The sequence below is a fragment of the Mastigoproctus giganteus genome, chromosome 14, assembly GCF_048544385.1.
Source record: "Mastigoproctus giganteus isolate SK-2022 chromosome 14, ASM4854438v1, whole genome shotgun sequence".
Classification (NCBI taxonomy): domain Eukaryota; kingdom Metazoa; phylum Arthropoda; class Arachnida; order Uropygi; family Thelyphonidae; genus Mastigoproctus; species Mastigoproctus giganteus.
Genome location: NC_143588.1, coordinates 86,202,969 through 86,225,275, shown reverse-complemented (window position 1 = coordinate 86,225,275; position 22,307 = coordinate 86,202,969). Strand labels below are relative to the sequence as shown.

The 22,307-nt window shown below is 35.9% G+C and overlaps 1 protein-coding gene across 1 annotated transcript in view; it reads right to left on the bottom strand.

Moving 5' to 3' along the window:
- LOC150075318 (structural maintenance of chromosomes flexible hinge domain-containing protein 1-like) overlaps nt 1-22,307 on the bottom strand; it is a 736,477-nt gene that overhangs the window by 412,986 nt on the left and 301,184 nt on the right. Inside the window, exon 25 of the mRNA XM_090388445.1 lies at nt 2,767-2,907. Coding sequence (XP_090244571.1) covers nt 2,767-2,907 — 141 coding nt within the window. The remainder of the gene's footprint in view (nt 1-2,766; nt 2,908-22,307) is intronic.

Below are 22,307 nucleotides of genomic sequence, written 5' to 3'. Positions count from 1 at the left end.
TGGGTGTGGAGACAGCCCGGATAGTGATTCCTGTTGGAGATTATAGTCTTGAACAGGAAGTTTGGTAGAAGCAGTCTGATGGTACGGGGGATGTTTCAGCTGTTTTTTTTTTTTTTTTAAATTAAAACCTACAGTACTTAGTACTGTAGATTTTAATGCACAGATTGAAGACTTGGTAGCCAGAAGATGTTGTTGATATTAGACTTCAAATTCTGCACATCGTAATTTTTTGAGAAACACATGCGAAGGAATGTTCTCCCACAGAACAGAATAGAAGTAGAAGGAAAAAATATGGAAGAAGGAAAAAAAAAAGTTGTTTCAGTGAGTCTGGAGATGGACAGTGAATGGATGCTGACTGCTGTTGAAGCACATACAAGTTTGGAAGGTGTGGAAGAGAGTGGGAGAATTCCCATTGATAATTCATACTTGTCAGTCCATGGAAGTATCTATAGAAAAGGCATTCAAGCACAGTGAATGCCCATGAGACAGAGAGGAAACAGTTTGTAAGAGACAGTCATTAATTAATCTGAGTGTCATTTTTGAATAGGGTCCAGAAGCTTGAGAGAGGTATTGGAGCACTACCCCAGATATGGGAACAATTCCATGGTAGGATGGATTTGATATTTGTACAGAGTGAGCAGCTGTTTAGAAAAAAAATTGTTATACTGAGAACAAAAGAGAAAAATCTGTTGAAGCAACATTTGTAAAAGTGCTAAATCTAGAGAAAACAGAAATCAGGGTAATCCCTCCCTGATGAAGATACAGAGCAACTTCAATATACCACACCTGGTTATATGGGCAGCTTTTGGATACAGTGTGGGTGTGATCGTGTCTCCCAAGTGGGAGAGAAAATTTCAGTTTATGGCAAAACATGAATGTTGCAATCCACACCAGCAGAAACAAACTCCATATCTCACAGAGCAGAAATAGCTACTGCCTGCTTTCCAAAGTGTGGGCCACTGAGCTATTGTATTCCCTTCTGAAGTATACTCCCTCACAACTAGACAATTAAATTCTTATAAACAACAGTATCTATTTGAGAGTAATTACTTCAGATGTTGTTTTTTTCTGTTTGCCCTCATTTATGCAATGAAAAGTATATCAATAAAACAATAACTCATATGAGACACCCACAAAACTGAATATTTTCCTCTGAGAGGCTGCCATATTTATTAGTTTCAATATATTCAGTTAGAGGGGTTGCAAACTTTCATAGCAGCCAGCCCTACATGCATAAAGATATAGAAGCAAATATCCAAAGACACGTGTGGACACTCTTGTTGAAGGGTTCATGGCATGAGTGAGTATTGTGAGTGAGGCAGGACTGATATTTTCCCACTTGTGGTCAATAGTGTTTCCTCCACTTTGGTATCACTTTCATTGCACACATTTCCATAGGCTTCAGGTGCGTGCATGTGTGCCTTAACTGATAGAAATGTACTAATCACAAATTTGAGTTTACTACCTTTTTTGAGTGTGTTTGGTGGGCCTTATAAATTTTAGTAAACAAAGGAATGTGTATCATTCATTTCTATCAGTTTATTTATTTATTATTCATTGACGAATAGTTTGCTACTGACCAGTTAGTGTTCTAGAAAGTTATACCGCAGTATTGTAAAATTCACTTGTTGTTTATAACCCAAAGTGATGCATAACTGAAGAGGAAGGTCCAGAATGTAATCCAGATGGGATACACTATTTTCTGTTGAAAATAATTTCTGAGATGTTTGTTTTTGCTTGTGCAATGATTTTCAGGAGTACCTTAATCATATAACTTAAGCTGTACCAGTTAGGAAAAAAACACATTTTTTTAAAAAAGTTTTTTAAATTTATTTATATATATTTTTTGTACCCATGCATAAGACCACTCAGCTAAAGTAGCCATTACATTATATAGCCTCTAATGATGTGACAGAGTTATTCCTTATTTTATATTTATGCACATTACTGTAAATTAGATTCCCTGTAAGCAGGCCTCATTTGGAAGAATGGCACTGTTATAAGAAATAGAAAAGTTTGAAATTTTATTTTTTAAATATATGAAGCATTGCTGTTTAATGTTTTTATTTTAAAGTATAGTATTTACCATTTAAAATGTTCAACCCATTTCATCCAGTAAATTTAATATATTAATTTAAAACTAAAAGAAACATGTGCAAAATGACACTTGTTATACAGGACTGGGAAAAAACGCCTACCTATTTCAAAAATAGTAATGATAACTATGCAAAATTAAAAATAACATTTACTGTTATTACAGTTTAATATATGTATCGAAGCATTTAATGGCTGCCACTACTGCCAATGTGCTACTCTTACTCTTACATTATACATCCTCTACTCTTATTCTTACATTATACCTTACTCTGTGTAATGTTTCTGGTGGTATCAAAGTGTACATGGATGGTTTACATTCACTTTGGATTTTAAGAAATCCCATAAAAAGAAATTGCAAACAGACAAGTCTGCTGATAGCGGCAGATAATTTATGTTACCAAAATGAGAATGTGATTTGGAAACATTTCTTTTAGTATCCATGGAGAGGAAAGTCTTTTAGTATGTGCCATAAAATTTTCTATTCACCCACCTGTTGAAACTAGACATATTTTAAGTTGACTCCTCTTTAGTGAAGATCCTCTCTTACAAATTCTAAATACATTTTCAAAAGCATTATTGTGACTAGTTGCACAACTATTTGGTTCCATTTGCGATTTCCAACGCAAAAATTATTAATTTATTATTGTTTCATTAAATAAAGAAACATACCAACACTTCAAATCTTGCTGTCAGAGTTTCAGATCCATTCATGTTTTTCAGTTGCAGAGGAACCCCAGTTAATGTATTCCTTCCACTATTTGAGAGGTCTGCCGTGTAAAGAGGATAAACTGAGGAACTTGAGCCTTCAAACTAGAAGAAAGGGGAGGGGGGAAATATATATATATATATATAGAATAATAAAGCCTGCATGTCTATCTAATAATGATCAAGAATACACACTATAAATTAACTTAAAGATTTTTTTTTTTGTCAAACAGAACCCTACTGGTTCAGAACCATTTATTATCCAAAAATTAAGTGGCCAATCATTTTGAAATTTCAGTACTATTCAAGGACAGCATGTGGAAATATCTACCCTTTCTGGAGTGCGCGTGTGTGTGCACACACACACTTTTCATGTGTAGGATATAAGGAATATGTATGTACAGTTAAACCTCCAAATAGCAGACAGTAATGGGATGACATACTTTGTCCCTTATATAGAAGTGTCTGCTATAAAGAGATTGTCAGGTATGAGAAAAATTCATAATAGTGATTAACTGTTCTTATCACCAATTTATTATGCATACTATATAAAGTAATGCTGAGTATATATTCAGCTTATTATTGAACTATTTTCATATAATATCAAAATAAAAATTTGGTACAGTATATAATATATTATGTACACTATGAATAATTAATATTGTACTACACTTTTTTATATTGTAAGACACTCCAAGTTAAATGCATATTGAAAAAAAAAAAAAAAAAAGCAGCAGTAGCATAATCTTATTTTAAGTTTTTCATTTGGAATTGAAGGCTTCTTTTTCAAAATGCATTTGTAGAGCACTTATCACATTAGATACATTTACATCATTTTTTAATAGTGCCAACTTAATATCAAAAGAGTCAGATGTTTCAAAAGAGTTACTCTTTTGAAACATCAAGATTTATTGGACTTAATTACCAACAGTGGTGTTTCAAATTTTCTTAGGAGAATTTCATGCAGAGCATAACAGTGTGACCGTTATGCTCTGCAGAACACAACAATCTGATTACAGTCAGTCAATTTCATGCAGAACACAACAGTCAGCATTTCTTTTCAGATTTTGACAGTACTACATTTTTCATTCTTCAAATATTGTTTTATCTGGGAGAGCTTTGAAAAATAGTCCCATTTCATCACAATGTCTTCTTCACAATGTCTTCTTACCAGGATGTTTTCTAATTGAAAAGAGCATAACCAGTCAAACACAATGGCATCAAAAGCAATTGTCTGTTTTTTTTCTCACCTTACAAACTTCGTTTCCATTTAAAACCCACACTATAAGTTGTATCCTAATTTCACATTAGATCACTAATTTGTGTTTTACTCACACTAAAACACAGGTTTATTGATTGCAATATTATTTAATTTTTCCTTCTTTTCTAATTCAACAACTTCTGTCTATTCTTTAAAGGTTAATCCTCCTTTTGGAAACCATTAAATAAAACAGATACACACTGAATAACACTGAAATTAAACAAAACCTAAAAATTCAACTTTAGAACTTAAAAATGATTTTATGATGCAAATCATTTGAACATGGTTTAACAGGAGAGACTTTATGTTTTCCCTTGAAAACTCTAATTACAATTTAAATTGTGTGCTTCACTTCAGTGTTCGTGAGAACTGTGCCACATAATGATTTACAGCTTGTTTGTGTAAAATGTTCAATCCAGTCATGGAAAATTGATATGCAAATGTGAGCTTCAGTGTTAACAACAATTGTTCAGTCATATCCTCTTTTTGCATGACCTTTACTGTGTTGCTATGCAAGTGTGAGTTTCAGAAAGCTGCACTAATATTTTCATATTAGTGCACAAATAAGTTAAATAGTGTTAAAAACAAAATATGAAAATAGTAAAAAAAAAAAAAAAGCTACGAGGGTGGTTCAATAAAGAATCGCCCTGACCTAGCTGCAGAGGTGCTAGCCTGTTGATTCTTGGCACAGGTTTTAGTCCTTCTCTACATAGCCACCATGCAGATTTACACATTTTCCCCATCGATGGATGAGGCCATGGATACCATTTTTGTAGAAGTGGTGAGGTTGGTCTTTGAACCATTACTTTGTTGCAGAAATGAGTGTCTCATCGTCAGGGAAGTGGGTCACCTGAAGAAATGATTTGACGAAAGGAAACAAGAAGAAGTCCAATGATTGGGTGAGTAGGCTGGATGAGGCAGTATTTCATATCCACAAGTGGCCGCTTGTGTTGTTGCAATTTCAGAAGTGTGAACTGGAGCATTGTCTTGAAGCATTCTCACACCTTTGGACAGCATGCCATGCCTACATGTTTTGATTTTCTCTGTAATTTTGTGAGTAAGTTGGCATAATAGCACCTGTAATTGTTCTACCTTTCAGCAGGTAATCAGTCATTATTACGCCTTTCCCATCCCAAAACACTGTTAGCAAGACCTTTCCTGCTGATGCTTGGACCCTGCCTTCTTGGGGGGGGCATGATGTTGCCATTCCATGGACTGATTTTTACTTTCGGAGTCGAAATGGTATATCCAACTTTCATCCTGAGTGATTAGATGAGAGAAAAAGTCTTCCTCACTTTTTTTGGCACAGGGCTAACAACTCTTGTGATTTCTGTTGTCGATCAGCCTTCTGGAAGCCAGTCAATAATCAGGGAATCCATCTTGCACTCAATTTCCGTAAATGGAGTTGGTCATGGAGGACTATTTCAACAGAGCCCACACTAACCTTCACCTCCTGGGACAATTCAAGCACAGATATCCGGCAATCTTCCAGGGTTAACGACTCCACTTTTCTGATTATGCTGCCATCAATGGCTGAATGGGGACAACCTGGAATGGGCTGAGATTCTACCAATGTTCAACCACACCTAAACTGTCTATGCCAGTGCTTCACAATGCCATAGGATGGGGGCTTCATCCTTATATACAGCAGTCATCTCCTCGTGGATTTCTTTAGGAGATTTTCCCTTCAAGAACAGATACCGGATTACAGCTCTGGCTTCAACTTTGTCCATGATGCTACTTCGTCACACGTTCAGTTAAGAGAAAAACAAATTAAGACAGAGGACTGAAATTTTAGACCTTTAGTACAGATATGTATAATGCTACACACAAAATATCACGACTCTACGATATGTGAAAGTAGGTGAGGGCGATTCTTTATTGAACCGCCCTCATATATATGGTTCAAACAATGCATTTTGCCAGATTATTTTAAGCCCTGAAACAAATTTCCCTGTCTATGGTTAAGCCTTGATATACAGTATAGGTAGATACACAGATACCATACATATGTGCTACTGTATGTAGTATTTACTGTACTACTGTATATACTTGCCATCCTTACAAAAGCAAGGTTTTTTTTTTTTTTTTTTTTTGATTTGGTAGTTGTTGGCGCATCGGCTTCTGTGGCCATATTGCACCTCCCAAGGTTTTTGCAGTACTTTGATCCAAGCCCGAGGCGGGAATCGAACCCGCGACCTTTGGGTTGCCGGGCAGGTACTTTACCCACTCGGCTAGCCCGGTCGGCTACAAAAGCAAGGAATGACTGCAACTCTTGCAGAGCATGCTTATATAGCTGAAAGTAACAGCTGATGCAATATTATGTCATCAGCTGTTACTTGCATCAGATAAGATTGACACGCATCACCTATGCGTGTCAATCTTATCTGATGCAATCTGCAAGAAATATTGCCATATACTTACGTTATTCAGATGACAATTACAATTTTAAGGGGTGATGCACTTTCTTTGAACACCGGTGTATATGTTGTTGTTGTTGTTATTTGGTTTTTAGGACCATTATCAACTAATGCCATATTGCTCTGGAGGATATGCGGTGATCATTCCCCGACCTTTCCGCATCCTCCGTATTTGGTGGTCAAGGGGCAGTGTATATGTAGGTACACATATACATAGATACCATACATATGTGCTACTGAATGTAGTAATTACTGTACAAACAATTTATAAATTAATCTTAATAAAATATACAACCTTCTTTTGCTTATTCAGTACTGTAGTACATATTCTGAATTAGATTATACACAAACTGACCTTTATTCAGTATTGAATTGGCATCTTTGTTTTGAATAACCACAAGTGTGCTTTGCAGCATGAATTCTATAAGGTGTTTTAGTGTGTTTTGGTCTAATTGTAACCATTCTTCCTATCATTGGCTGCAAAAAGGGTTAAGGAAGAAGACTTCATTGCCAAATAGTTCTCTCCAGTATCCCACTCATTCTCAATAGGATTCAGATCAGGTGAGTGTGGAAACCAGGGAAGGTGGTGAAAGTCCATGTCATGTTCTCCAAACCATTCTTGCATGATTCTAGTATGATGTTGCATTGTCACCCATAAAGTGGCCATCGCCTTTGGGATAAAAGTGTAACAGCAAGGTGCAGTAAATCTGATACGAAATTCAGGTATTCACTGGATGGCATTCAACCTTCCACCAGTATCAACCAACAAAGTCCATGCCAACAAAATATTCCCCATACCACGAAACCACCTACAGATGACTGGGTTGTTTTAACAAGGCAGACAGGGTCCAATACTTTGTGAGGTTCTCATCACACCCTCTGCCTACCATCAGTGCAAAACAAAATGTATCATGACTAGTCTGACCATATGATTTTCTTCCATCGTTCCAGGTTACAATCACATTTTTGGCATCACTACAAGCAGATTTTTCTCTGAAAAAAGTGGCTTCCAAATAGGCAATACCCAATACCCAATTTATTCAATTCCCTGTGTGTGGTCAGGTTGAAATTTTTTCAAAATTTTATTAACATATCACTATAGTAAAAATAAATTAACTTATATCATAACATCTATTATTTCCAATAATTATAATTTCATTAAAATGCCAATTTATCACACCTTGACACATCTTAGTAAAGTCCCTAAATGAATTTCAAAATGACTTTCTTGCAATTGTAATTTAACTTTTAAATTTTAAAAACATTTTGAATACATAAAATTCTGTAGCAACAGGGGACCCAAAATCCCACAGAACTTCAGGGCTCCAACTGATCTAAATATGCCACCTATTTTTGTCCAAAGTTAATCATTAGTTATTAGCCTTCTTCAACCTTGCCTTCTTCAATTTCTTCCTCTGATTCTCTGTTTACAGTTTCTGTGGTATAATACAGAAGATCAAAAATTATGAGTAACTTTTACTCGTGGCTCTTTTCTTTCAGATACCTCAAATTTGAAATAAATCGATTGGAAGCTATTAATAAATTTTGTATTATATTCTCATTTGTAGGTCTCCTAAAACAATTTCTGGAATTTAATTCTCTATATCTTTTAAAGTTTTTATTGATTGCTTCCTGTGCCTCCTCAGAAAGTTGGCAACTGGGACAATAATGTTTTCATTATGTCTTTTCCATGTACCAGAAGCTTATGAATTGTAGAATACCAATCGTACAATGCTACAAATTCTTCTGAAATATTTATATTATACTGTGCAAAGTTTTTAATATTTATCTTCACTCCAGAGGCTTTGGCTTGCAAAATTACTGTGAATTTTCTGATGACGCGTTTGTCCAATCCAATTATTTCTGATGATAGATGAAGATTATCACAGAATGTTCTTGTCATGTTTCCACCATTTGTAGTTCCTGTTACTTGTTTTACAGCTTCAACCATTAACCTTCAAGGTTTAGGCCTAAATGGTTATCAAATGAACTAATGAGACTCATGATAAAGAAGAAAACTGCATGGGATGCATATAAATTATCAAGTGACTCAGAATCCTATGGCAGATATAAGCTAGTCTGTAATCAGGTCACAAAGGAGGTTAGGCAGGCGAAGGCAGATTACGAGAAATCTTTGGCAAAAGATGCTAAGAAAAACAGCAAGGATTTCTTTACTTATATAAACTCTAAAAGGAAGGGGATGAATCTGATTGGTCCACTTAACATTGATGGTTCGACTGTTGATGATCCTGCTCAGATAGCAAACAAACTGAATGAGTATTTTGCATCTACATTCACACATGAGGAATTATTAAGGTTTGAAAATGGCAGAAGGTTATCAAATTGTAGCAGGGTACTTTAATGATTTTGTAATAACTGAGAGCAAAGTGGAGGAGAAATTGTTGAAGTTAAACATAAGAAAAGCACCTAGGGTGGATGGGATCTATCCAGTTATATTAAAGGAGGCGGCAAAGCAACTAAGCAAACCCTTAGGCATAATTATGAGAGCATCCTTGGACTCAGGGGAGGTTCCCACGGACTGGAGATGTACAAATGTATCCCCAATTCACAAGGGGGAATCAAAGGGTGACACGAGTAATTACAGACCAGTTAGTTTAACTTCTGTTCCGGGTAAAATAATGGAGTCACTGGTTAAAGATGCATTGCAGGATCATCTAGACAAGACTGCAGCAATAATTCAGAAACAGCATGGGTTTGTTAAGGGAAAGTCTTGTCTGACAAATTTGATTGGTTATTATGATGTGGTTACAAAGGAACTGGATGCAAAAAATAATTTTGATATCATATATTTGGATTTCAGGAAAGCTTTTGACACTGTTGCCCATGGAAGACTATTGTACAAATTGGAGCAGAATGGTATTAAGAGTAAATTGCTACAATGGATAAAAGGATGGTTAAGTGGGAGAAGACAGAGGGTGGTAATCAATGGGTACTGCTCTTCGTGGACTAATGTTATTAGTGGAGTCCCACAGGGTTCGGTGTTGGGGCCACTGTTGTTTTGTATATTTATCAATAATATTGATGAAGGTATAGCACGGCTTTGACGGCTTAGTGTCGAAGTTTGCAGATGATACAAAGGTTGGCAGGGTTGTTAATGACAGTAATGGCAGTGTGCTACTGCAACAAGATCTAGATAATTTGGGCAGATGGGCTAAGAAGTGGCTAATGAAGTTTAACCTTGACAAATGCAAAGTACTGAATATGGGTAGAAGTAACCCCAGAGAAACATACCAACTAGGGCTTGCAAACTGGTTTTATAAAACCGGTTAAATCGGTTTTCATATTGAGTTGTTTAAACCGAAACCGAGCTTCTAAAACCGGATTTCTAATATTTTCTTAGTTAGTCCTTGAATATAGTTTTTTGTTTCGCACATTTTATTTTGTTTGTTCGTTTGTCTGGATCGTTCAACTGCTTTATGTTTTAAACATGTTTTTTATTTTTTTTTTTATGTTTAGGTACGAATCTCATAGGCAAGTGGCCTAAATCTAGGAGGGGTAACTTTTATCTTCCCACCTGTATCATGGCACGATGCAGATGTACTCATTTACGACTGAGTGATTGGAGCAATAACGTAAAAGAAAATGCTCAACATTTCTCCGTTCCATCTATCTTGTTTGGCAGGCAAGTTATGGAACGTGCCTTATTGATGGTTACCCACTAGAAACAGATTCGCTGAATACTGCATAAAATTTCAATCATAGAAAGTTTTTTGCTAATTTTTATTCCTATTAAATTTGCGATCAAATGTTCTCCAAAAAAGCAGCTTCACCAAATTTAGCTTTTATGTAATTTTGAAAATACAATAGATTTAATTGGGGTAAAAACAATATGTCTAAGATGAAATCAAATGTATGGAATTATTTTGCTCAAAAAAGCAAAGATGAAGCACAATGTTCGAAATGTCAGAAGATAATGAAGTCCTCTGGAGGATCTACATCATCTTTGATGTTGCATTTAAAGAAAATGCATCAGATTAACATTAAACAAGATAACAGTGAACCTCCCGTAAAAATGGTAAGAATATTAGAAAACTTTATCGTTAAAAAATCTATGGAAGAAGAGATTTCAAAATTAGCTGCTTTAGATGGATTTTCTTTTAATTCAATTGCCAAGAGTGAGTTTATACAATTAAGCCTTCACTTTCAGAGAAATAAATATGATAAATTACCACCAGCCTCAGTGAATGAAATTAAAAATATGGTTCTGAATTATTAAAAAACTAAGAAAGAAGAACTCATTCAGCATTTCAAAAATTCATTGGTTTTGGGCGCACATTATTCAATGACTCTAGACGAATATACGTCTATACAAAATAAAAAGTATATGAATATAAATGTGCATTCAAAAGACAATCATTAGTCGTTAGGTCTTATTGAGATTAATGGTTCACTTGATAGCAGAAGAACTGAGCAAATTGTGAATGGACACTTGAAGGAATTTGGTCTGAACTTGGATGAGGATATTTTTGCCTGCACCACCGATGGAGCAGCAATGATGATTAAGTTTGGCAAGCAAATTACACCTAATCATCAACAATGTATAGCCCATTGTATACATCTGTCAGTTATAGATGTACTTTATGAAAAAGCAATCAATTATGGTGCCACAGTCTCTGAGTCTCCCAAAGACAATGAAAATGTAAGACACAAAGTCTTACAAGTTAAATTAAATATCAATATAATTAAAGAAAGAACGCTAGATAGAGTGATATTGTAAACCTTACAAGAAAACACTTAAAGTCACAAATATTTAAGATAGTGGGTCTCACCTTAATGGAATTAAATTAAGTGGAAGCTATAAATATACCGTGTAAATATACCTTTCACTGTAAATATACCGTGAAAATAAACAATAGAAAGAGATATACGATCAGCGCCCACTACCTGAAGCAGCAAGGGAAGATATCGAGACGTAACAGTGGGGGGTCAATTGATAGTATGGCAAGGGATGGAGTGCTCCGGAGATTACAATAGGGGTACCAGCGTGGAGCGGCCTGGTTTACCACTAACAGAGCAGGCGTGGCCATTTCATAATAAGGCAAGACGAACCAAGTAAATGGATGTAGGTGTTTTCTGGATGGTTCTAGAAGGATTCTGAGCTGATGGAATTTCCGGTCATCTTACTAGAAAGTTCGAGAAATTTCTGGAAACTGGAAGTCTCCTTTCTACACCGGAAGGAGCTCGACCTTCCTGTCATGGGTCGAGGCAAATGAGAATGGAGATGATGAAGGTCCGATAGAAATTATTGGTTCAGGAAAGGAGGGACGTTACGAAATTTTGGGAAATAAAAAGGGAAGAGCACGCGAAAAAGAGGGCGATAAAGTTTTTTCGGAGGGTGAAAAAAATTTTTTCGGAGGAGTGATGAAAGTTTTTTCGGAGAGGTATACTTTAGAAGGAGGCGATGAAAGTTTTTTTTCCGGAGAGGTAGGCTCGGGAAACAGTCCCCGCAAGTGATCCACCAGTAGAACCAGTTATTGTGAGTTGACTAAGATCTGATAGAAGGATATGACACCAGGAATGATTGGCGAAGCAAATACTATCCCTGGCAGATGTTAGCAGTTCTGAAGCTGAAGAAAAGCGATCTCAGACTGATGGTGGACCCCGATGCAGAACAGAAAGTCAAAGACCAATCCTAGTATTAGCTGAGGAATTCAGCTCACCAGAAGTAAGTGCTGAACGGCATTTGTACCATTAGGTAGTACAAAAGACTGTAGCTAAAGATAGATAACAGTTAAAGGGAATTCTTTTGGGATGCGTATAGTTGATTCAATACTTATTCTATAGATAAGTGCAGAAATGTCATAAGGATTGTTTAATAAGAAGGTAGTTCCTAGTTACGTTTCATCTGCCTAACTTTAATGAATGTAGAATAAAAATCTTTTGGAAGGGTTAATCAATAGAGCTGTCAGAGTTGTATGTTAACTTATATAATGTTACTGAAGTAGAGAAGTGGTGCACTTAGTCGCTAAATGCTGAAATTTACTTGACAGAATCAATAAACCAATGTATATTTCATTAACAGGTAATTTGGTTGTGTTAGGGTGAGACTAGCCTAGAATAATTTGTAAAGTGGACATTTAATTCCGGAAGAAGAAATGTATTAACCATGAAGAAGAATGTAGGATTGTGCTAGATAAGTATGAATAATAAATAAAATGTCAAAAGAGTTAAGTTAAACTGATCGTAGGAGAGTGTTAGTGACCCAATAGTAAGAAGAAGATGATGGATAGGAGAACCTAATGACCAGGAATGTAATCCATGCTATGTATTTATATCAAGTGAATAATGTGTATGATTTGCTAGATTTTTTAAATTTGTGAATATGTATAATAAACTAATTGTATTTAACTTAATGAAAATGGAGTTTGGTCATTTCTGAATACACAGCAAAACCCAAAGGAGGAGTGCACTAATATAGAAACTCCCTCAGAACCGGAATTCTTCTGTGAGATAACAAGTCAGATGCAAAGTGGGGTATAGTAAATATATAAATAATAATAAATAAAATAAGTAAATAAAGACAAAGAAAAAATATAATAAAACAACCCCAACCCCACAAAAATAATAAAGAAAGTAGTGATGATGAAGAAGTTGAAGAAAGACAGCAAGGCATGCTTTATCAAACCGACTTTACCGATGAGCTCATTTATTTCTTCAATCCAATGGCCAATATTGCACAAACTATTAACAAAGTCAAAAAAATTTGCAAGCTTTTTCGAAAATCACCTACCAAAAATGACATAAAATTTTGTTAAAGCAAAATTTAATGGGAAAGAATATAAACTTATATTAGATTGCAAGACTAGATGGGATCGCACATTCTATATGATTGAGAGATTTTTGAAATTGAAAAATTGCATTAAAAATGCTCTATGTGCAGTACTATCAACTGAAGCTGTGTCTGACGATGACTGGAAAACCTTGAATTGCTATGTGAAACTTTGCGACCAGTTGAAATGATTCTGAAGGCTATAACCTCAGAAGATACAGACTTACTTAAAGCAGTCTTCAATAGAATTTCTGCTTGCTAAGCTTGATACAGCAGAAAACCCATTTGCTTTAAAGTTTCACCAAAGGCTTTTGCAGCGTTACAATGCAAGACGAAATTGCCAAACTGTGGCTTTGCTGAGCTATCTACACAACCCCAAAAAGTTTAGGAAAGAAGATTCAGGTTTAAGAACTTTTGATTTTCCAAGTAAGCAAGTTTTGAAAAAGCATGCTGTAGAGATTTATCAGAGATTATTTGCAAAACATTCCGAAGGAGTCTTAGTGTTGAATGAAGAAACTGAAAATAAACGAACTGTTCTTTTAGAAGAAAACAAAGACTCGTCTAGTTCCGATGTTGGAGATACACTCATGCAAGAGTATGATAGTGTAATAAAGAGATTAACTGAAGAGCCTTCAAAATATCCGAGTGAATTGGAAATCAGCAAAGAATTTAAAATTTTGGAGGCAACTAGCAGTAGAAGTGAAAAGCTGGAGAAAGTTTATAGAGCACTGCTGACCATTAAATCAACAAGTGTCCAATCTGAGAGAGTGTTTTCGATCACTGGTCTCTTTAACACAAAAATAAGGTCAAGTCTATCAGGAAAAATGCTTAATATACTGTGTTTTTTAAAGGATCATTTTCAGAAAAAAGCTGAGCAATAAATAGTAAAGTAATTTCCCCAAGCTGTTTTTTTTTTTCACATTTTTATTTATTTATTATTATTATTATAGGGCTTATTATTTTTTTTGTTTACTATACAAGAAGATAGTTTTTATTCAAAGGATTTGAATACAATTTGTAATTTTGTATAATCTCATGCTAGTTACTTTTTTGGAGCATTTTAATTTTTTTATTTTTTTTACTATAAGAGGTGATAGATTTTGTTTAAAAGATTTGATTACGATTTGTACAATCTACCCAAGATAAAATAAATACCTGTGTTATAAGCTTTTAATTATTTTCCCTAAGTCTGAGAAAATCGGTTTTAAAACCGGTTTTAAGAGTAAACTTCGGTTAAACTCGGTTTTGAAATTTCTCGATTTTATGCAAGCCCTAGTAGCAACTGTGTGGTACTACACTTAAGGTGGTAGAAAATGAAAAAGACCTGGGAGTAATTGTGCAGTCAGATATGAAGTTTTCTGAGCAATGCAGACAGGCTGCCAGGGCAGGTCATGGGGTTTTGTCAATGATATATAGGAATTTTGCTAGCAGAGAAAAGGAGGTGATTGTATCTCTGTATAAGGGAATGGTCAGGCCATGCCTTGAGTACTGCATACAGGTCAGGAGGCCTCATTTTAGGTAGGATGTAGATTTGCTTGAGCGTGTACAGAGAAGGGCAACAAGATTGGTGAGGGGAATGAAATGGATCTTCTTACCAAGTTAGGCTTAAGTTTTGCAAATGGCAGTGGCTGGAGACTAGGCACATGCATGGTGATCTGATTGAGGTGTATAAGGCCTCGAATGGGTTCAGCACGCTGAATTCTGATGGGATCCTTCCACTTGTTCAGATTATGAACCTAAGGGCGCATAAATTCAAATTAAGAAAAGGCGTTTTTTTTTTTTTTTTTTAGGAGCATTAGCAACTAAGGCCATATTGCTCCGGGGATATGCGGTGGTCATTCCCTGACCTTTGCACATCCTCCGTATTTGGTAGTCATGGGCTCGAACCCTGGTCTAATCAAGAAGCGTGTGCTACGCACTGCTGCTCCTGCCCACCTGGCTACGGGGGGTGCCCAAAGACAGATGTAGAATATATATGTGCAGAAATTTGCCTTTAGCCAGCGGGTGGTTAATTGCTGGAAGAAACTTTCATCTGTCATTGTGGAAGTTGATAGGTTGAATAAATTTAAAGAGGAACTGGACAGGTATTTGGAGGGAATGGTGGGATTTTTTTTTTTTTTTTTTTTTTTGGCTGATGCTGCCTTAGCTCATACACTTGCTTTCTTGCATCACATGCCACTACTACTACCTGTTTTTTTTCTCTGAATTCTGTTTATATTTATGCCTTTCTCTCTTTTTGTGCTTATCTTCAGCCATAGCAACCTACTTCTTAAATGATATATTAAATGAGTGGCCAACCAGTGGCATGCATGTCACTTGTGGCCCACATAACTCTTGTTATTGCCCCCCCCCATGCAAAAAATATAACATAAAAAATTATACAACCAGTTTAAAAAATCAGAAACAAATATAATACTTATGGCAGAGATTTTCAAAGCATGTGTTGCTCCATGTGCCAAAGGATATTGCCAAATTTTGGCATATCAGCATTGTTTTCACTCTCTTATTTCCTTTCAACATATATACTGATATAGTTGATTAATTAAAATGCATTTACTGATCAAAAGATAAAGAGATGTATGACATTTATTTCTTCACATGCTTCATATTTGGCAGTTGGTGAGGTCTGGATATGTTCTTTCTCTATGAAAGATAATTAAGTGTTCTAGTCAATTTCAAATAGCCTTGGTTAGCTTCAGCCTGGTGCACATCAGCCCCCCCCTCTCCACTCTTGTTTACATAATTTTGCCCCATAAAAAAAAAGGAAGTTGTACTGTTGTGTTTACTATCAACTTAATCATAAGGATCAAAAGGGACAGGAGTCAAATAATTACAAAATTCTGGTGGAATGTTGAATCAATGGCACATGCATAGCATGCCAGTGTCAAAGAAAATTTGGAAAGCACTGACAAAGTTTACATTCCACTTTTATTACTAGAATTTATGACCCAGGTTTCAATGTGACTGTAATCTTATTTATTAGTGTTTAGTTACTGCTTTTTAGTTTTTAGTTTTAATTTAGTGTAAGTAGGCAGAGGCACTAGTGAGCTTCTCATGACATCAAGTCTGTGAAAGAAAATAATTATTCATTAACCTGTATTAAATTTATTTTTTATAAGTGTAATATTGTCTCAATCAAATATATAGAGGTAGGTTCTTAAAATTGTTTTCACTTTTTTTATTGCAAATGGTTAGCAAAAACATTTGATGGCACCTGGTGTTCATTTGTGAGGGGGATGATACTGCTTCTTGTGGCTTCTGGACCTGGACCCTAGGTGGCATGCAATGCATTTTCAACACAGTGTGTTACACACTACAGGAAAAAGACTGGCCACCCTGGTATATTATTGTGATATTTGCTGTAAATATTCAAAGCATTTGGTGAAAAGAATAATCCAAAAGTACAGAATTTGTTAACTTTCTTACTATACATTGCATTGAAATTATTAATTTCTGCTGGTTTTGCATTACAAATATAGCAGCACACTGTTGAAGCACTGTCTGATAATACATTACATATTTTGCCATTAAACACAATTTTTACCATCCCATATATTTTCCCAACAAATTGATAGGTGAGTGAGCTGTTTTGATTTCAGATGTTAGTAATGTTTGCTTCCTTTAAAATTAAACTGCTTGTTTATTTCACAAACTGGAATTTAACAAGCCTAGAAAATCTAGTTGATGGACAGTTATTTCCCATAGTTTTCAATTTTCCACATCATATAACTTTACTGATGCTAAACTCAAAAGAAAAATTGTAGAATCATCATTTGGCCTGTCTTCAAACTTTGCATGTACTGCCTTTTACACCTAAGGCTCCACATCAGAACTCCATTTGCTGATAATGAAGCTGCAACAAAATTTCATGGCCCAATATTTTAATGTCATTTGGAAGTAAGATGATGATCTAACCATTTTTGAACCTCTATTATTGTACTTATTTTTCTGTGATTCTTTGGATTTTTGGGGGGGGGGGACAAATAGATTTAGCTTTCTGTACTATATATACATATATATACATGATATATATATATATATATATATATATATATATATATATCAGTCCAAGGTTCAATAGTTGTATCTTATAAATACATCATAGCTGCCAACTATCTACTTAAAAATCTAGAGATAAGGTGGTAGTAGTAGTAGTGGTGGTGGTGGTGGTGGCATGTGATGCAAGAAAACAATTGTATGAGCTTATGCAGCATCAGCCAAAAAAAAAAAAAAAAAAAATATCACACCATTCCTTCCAAATGCCTGTCCAGTTCCTCCTTAAATTTATTTCACCTATCAACTTCCACAACGACAGATGGAAGTTTGTTCCAGCAATTAACCACCCGCTGGCTAAAGGCAAATTTCCGCACATCTATTCTACATCTGTCCTTTCTTAATTTGAATTTATGCCCCCTTAGGTTCGTAATCTAAACAAGTGGAAGGATCGCATCAGAATTCAGTGTGCTCAATCCATTCAGGGCCTTATACACCTCAATCAGATCACTGCACAGGTGCCTAGTCTCCAGCCACTGCAATTTGCAGAACTTAAGCCTCTCTTGGTAAGAAGATCCCTTCATTCCCCTCACCAATCTTGTTGCCCTTCTCTCTGTACACGCTCAAGCAAATTGACATCCTTCCAAAAATGAGGCCTCCACACCTGTACGCAGTACTCAAGGCGTGGACTGACCATTGCCTTATACAGACGGACAATCACCTCCTTTTCCCTGCTAGCAAAATTCCTATATATCATTGACAAAACCCCATGACCTGCCCTGGCAGCCTGTCTGCATTGCTCAGAAAACTTCATATCTGACTGCACAATTACTCCCAGGTCTTTTTCATTTTCTACCACCTTAAGTGTAGTACCACACAGTTGCTACGTTTCTCTGGGGTTACTTCTACCCATATTCAGTACTTTGCATTTGTCAAGGTTAAACTTCAGTTGCCACTTCTTAGCCCATCTGCCCAAATTATCTAGATCCTGTTGCAGTAGCACACTGTCATTAACAACCCTGCCAACCTTTGTATCATCTGCAAACTTCAACACTAAGCCTGATATACCTTCATCAATATCACTGATATTGATGAAGGTATATCAGGATGATGATGGTACAAAACAACAGAGGACCCAACACCGAACCCTGTGGGACTCCACTAATAACATTAGTCCACGAAGAGCAGCACCCATTAATTACCACCCTCTGTCTTCTCCCACTGAACCACCCTTTTATCCATTTTAGCAACTTACCCTTATTACCATTCTGCTCCAATTTGTACAATAGTCTTCCATGTGCAACAGTGTCAAAAACTTTCCTCAAATCCAAATATATGATATCAAAATTATTTTTTGCATCCAGTTCCTTTGTAACCAAAGGTATTTATGAACAGATGAAAAACAGTAGGTTTTTTGGACTAAAGGATGTTTTGTGCAAAAAGCAAGGGTTTTTATCAAAAAATGGGAGTTTTTTGATAAAAACCCTTGATAAAGTTTAAAGTATACACTACAAAAAAATTAAACTTCACTTGCAAGATACACATTTTATATTAAAATACAGCCATAGGATTATTTAACAGTATAGTAGTACAGTTTTTTGGCTGATGCTATATAAGCTTGCTTTCTTGCATAATTTTTGCCATTACTACTACTACTAGTATTTTTTAAATATACCGAACATTTTTCAGTCTGTGGATTTATTTTTCATTTTATTTATTTTATTTTTATTAAAACAGAACATGGACTACATAGCACACAGTTACAATGTATGTGTAACAGAATGAAAAAAACTATAAAAATAACAAAAACAGCAATGAATATAATAATAAATTAAAAGCTTATCAGGATTTAAAAAATGTCTAATTAGACTATATTAATGATATTCTGTGAACTAACAAAAGAAAACTAAACTGAAATTATTTGTGATGAGAAGAGTCTGCTCAGAGGACTGTATTTCTTGTTATCACAATTAAATACTTGGATATGGAAAGTCTGTTAATGTCTGGTTGGCCTGTTAAGGATTGCTTTCAAAATTTTCAATTCAGAAGTCCTCTTCTTGGGAGTTCGTTAATTTGTCATCTTTCAAAACTTCTTTTGGATCATGAAAGGTTGGTTGGTTGGTTGGTTGGTTATTTGGTTTTTAGGAGCATTAGCAACTAAGGTCATATTGCTCCGGGAATATGCAGCAGTCATTCCCTGACCTTTCCGCATCCTCCGTGTTTGGTGGTGACAGGCTCGAACCAGGGTCTAATCAAGAAGCATGTGCTACGCACTGTTGTTCCTTCCCACCTGGCTACGGAGGTGCCGGATCATGAAAGGAATATAAATATGAATCAGTGGCACTCACTAGTGACACTGATTCATGTACTTGTGCTTTTCAATTTGGTAACTCTAAAAAATTACCCATATGGCTTTTCTGACTACTTCTAACCTCTTATTTAAACAGATACATCAAAGGTTGTCACTGTTCTACTGGTCTAATTACACATTTAATCAGACAGCTAAAGTGTATGCACAAGTTGAAATTGTTTGCATCTATCTATCCTTTTAGCACTTATTTCTAGATAGTAGTAAATGTCTACCATGAATTCATTCACTTCCACAGGCAGGCACGTCCCTTTTCAGCACTCCCACCAAGTGCTCAATCTCCTCTTTTAATATTTTTGCTACTTCAATTTTTAGGCCTACCGTAACAGGCACATTACCAACACTGAGTGCCAGTAAGTTTTTGGAAGGAATCCCACATGCTTTCAGGTTGTTCAGTAGATGCCTCAGTTCATACTCTGTAATTTGTACCTTCCATTGTTTGCACTGGAGAAGTCACTTTCAACTTGATTTTTTTTTTTTTTTAATTACAAAAGGTCACCACAATGGAATGAGATTGGAATCATTTTGATCAGTGCCATCTGTACTAAATGAATATGATCCATTATTCACAGCCACTTCTACCCCTTCTTCCCTATCCATGCAATTTCACGAATAATGCCTGTTAGTTCAAGAAGGAAGAAGAAAAACATCCCTTGTTTCCCCCTCCCCTTCTTTTGTAAACAAGCATATTTGTTTGCTGTTTCATTATCAGTAAACATATTTCTTAACAACATGCCTGCATAATAACTACAACTTAGAGGAAGATTATATTTTATTAACAAAAGATGCTAATAATCATTCAACATTGTCACCATGAAATGTAACATCTATTTTTGCATTTCTTTCTATTTTGAAGACTAAATACCCAAGGTATATGTTATGGGTGAAATTAACTATATAATATCGGCGTAAATAGACAATAGTTCGCCCATTATGTTCACCATTTGGCATCTCTTATATTGTGGAATTAACTTCGCAACCGTGATGGCATATCTGCATTACCATAGTACCTGCCTGCCTACCAATGAGTGGGCCAACAAGCTCCGAAATGCATCTGGGTGGTGGTGCCCACTGAAAATAAATAACAGTAGTCCCCTTTACTAGGTAGCATTATTTATTCGAAGTAGTGCAATACCTGGTATCTCATTGTGAAGGTAGCCACAATATGAGATAAAATCAAACGATGCTGTTACACTACTTATGTAGTTAAATTTATGGGCAAACTATGGTGTATTTGCACCAATAATTGTATATTTCTTTCTATGCACTGAATGCTGTCTTTATGCTTATTTATTTGCAAATGTCTGATTATGTCACGTCACGTCACGTTTACCGCAATTTGAAATTTATAGATCAGCTGTATACATGACACAAGGCAAATATGTTATCTTTTTGGATTTTACAATACATTGAAAATCTTGCATATATGTCTTCTGAAATTTTATGTCATATTTATTTTGAAACTTAATAACACTATTATTGTACGTTTCTATTTTGTAATGTGTCTATTATAACACAGCTGATGGCTAATTCGTTAACGAAAATATAGAGAAATTTGCAAAATTTTTAAAATAAATCTAATTTTAGTGTAATTTTATTTTTTTTTTAAAAGAGAAGGATGGAGAAAAAAACGGTTTTTGCAAAAATACGCAGAAACTCTTTTGTCAACTAAATTATGATAGTGAGACAGAGAGTGGGCAGCTATAACTCACACTGATATTTAGACAGTTTCATGCTAATCAATATTACTAACAAATCCTCATTTGTATACTGCTTTCTATTTTGCATTTCTTTCTATTTTGAAGACTAAATACCCAAGGTATATGTTATGGGTGAAATTAACTATATAATATCGGCGTATATAGACAATAGTTCGCCCATTATGTTCACCATTTGGCATCTCTTATATTGTGGAATTAACCGAAATGACCAGAACCGGGAAACCGGGGAAACTAGGCAAGAAACCGCATGAAATTCGGAACAAGCTCTTACAACAATGTTACCGCATCCGGGGTAGCCGATGCGCCAGCACTGGGGACCCAGGGTACTGGTGTGAAGTGGACCACTGGCCACAGAACAAGCTGTTATAACAATGTTACCGCATCCGGGGTAGCCGATGCGCCAGCACTGGGGACCCAGGGTGCTGGTGTGAAGTGGATCACTGGCCACAGCAATAAGCTTACTACGCCGAAAAGGACAATTAACATTGGCGAATGGAATGTTCGAACAGGGCACCACGTTGGACAAAAGGAAATCATTGCCCAAGAACTACTTAGGTGCAAGATATCAATCGCAGCATTATCTGAATTAAGGCTCACCGGGTCTGGAACGATGATCATCCAACCACCAGCACCTAACGAAGCGGTTATGCTATTCTACTCTGGTGGCGAGAAACGAGAAGCAGGAGTGGGCTTTATGGTCGATGCTCAGGCCACCAGTAGTGTGATCGCTTTCCAACCAATATCGGACCGCCTGGCAGTCCTTACTGTCAAGGGCACCATCAAGACCCATATTATCTCCGCCTATGCGCCAACTGAGACTAGCCTGGACCCGACCAAGAATGACTTCTACAACCAGCTCCAACATACGCTGGATTCAATTCCGCAGACAGAAGTGATCATCCTCGCAGGGGACTTTAATGCCCATATTGGCGTGGACAGATCTGGTTGGGAA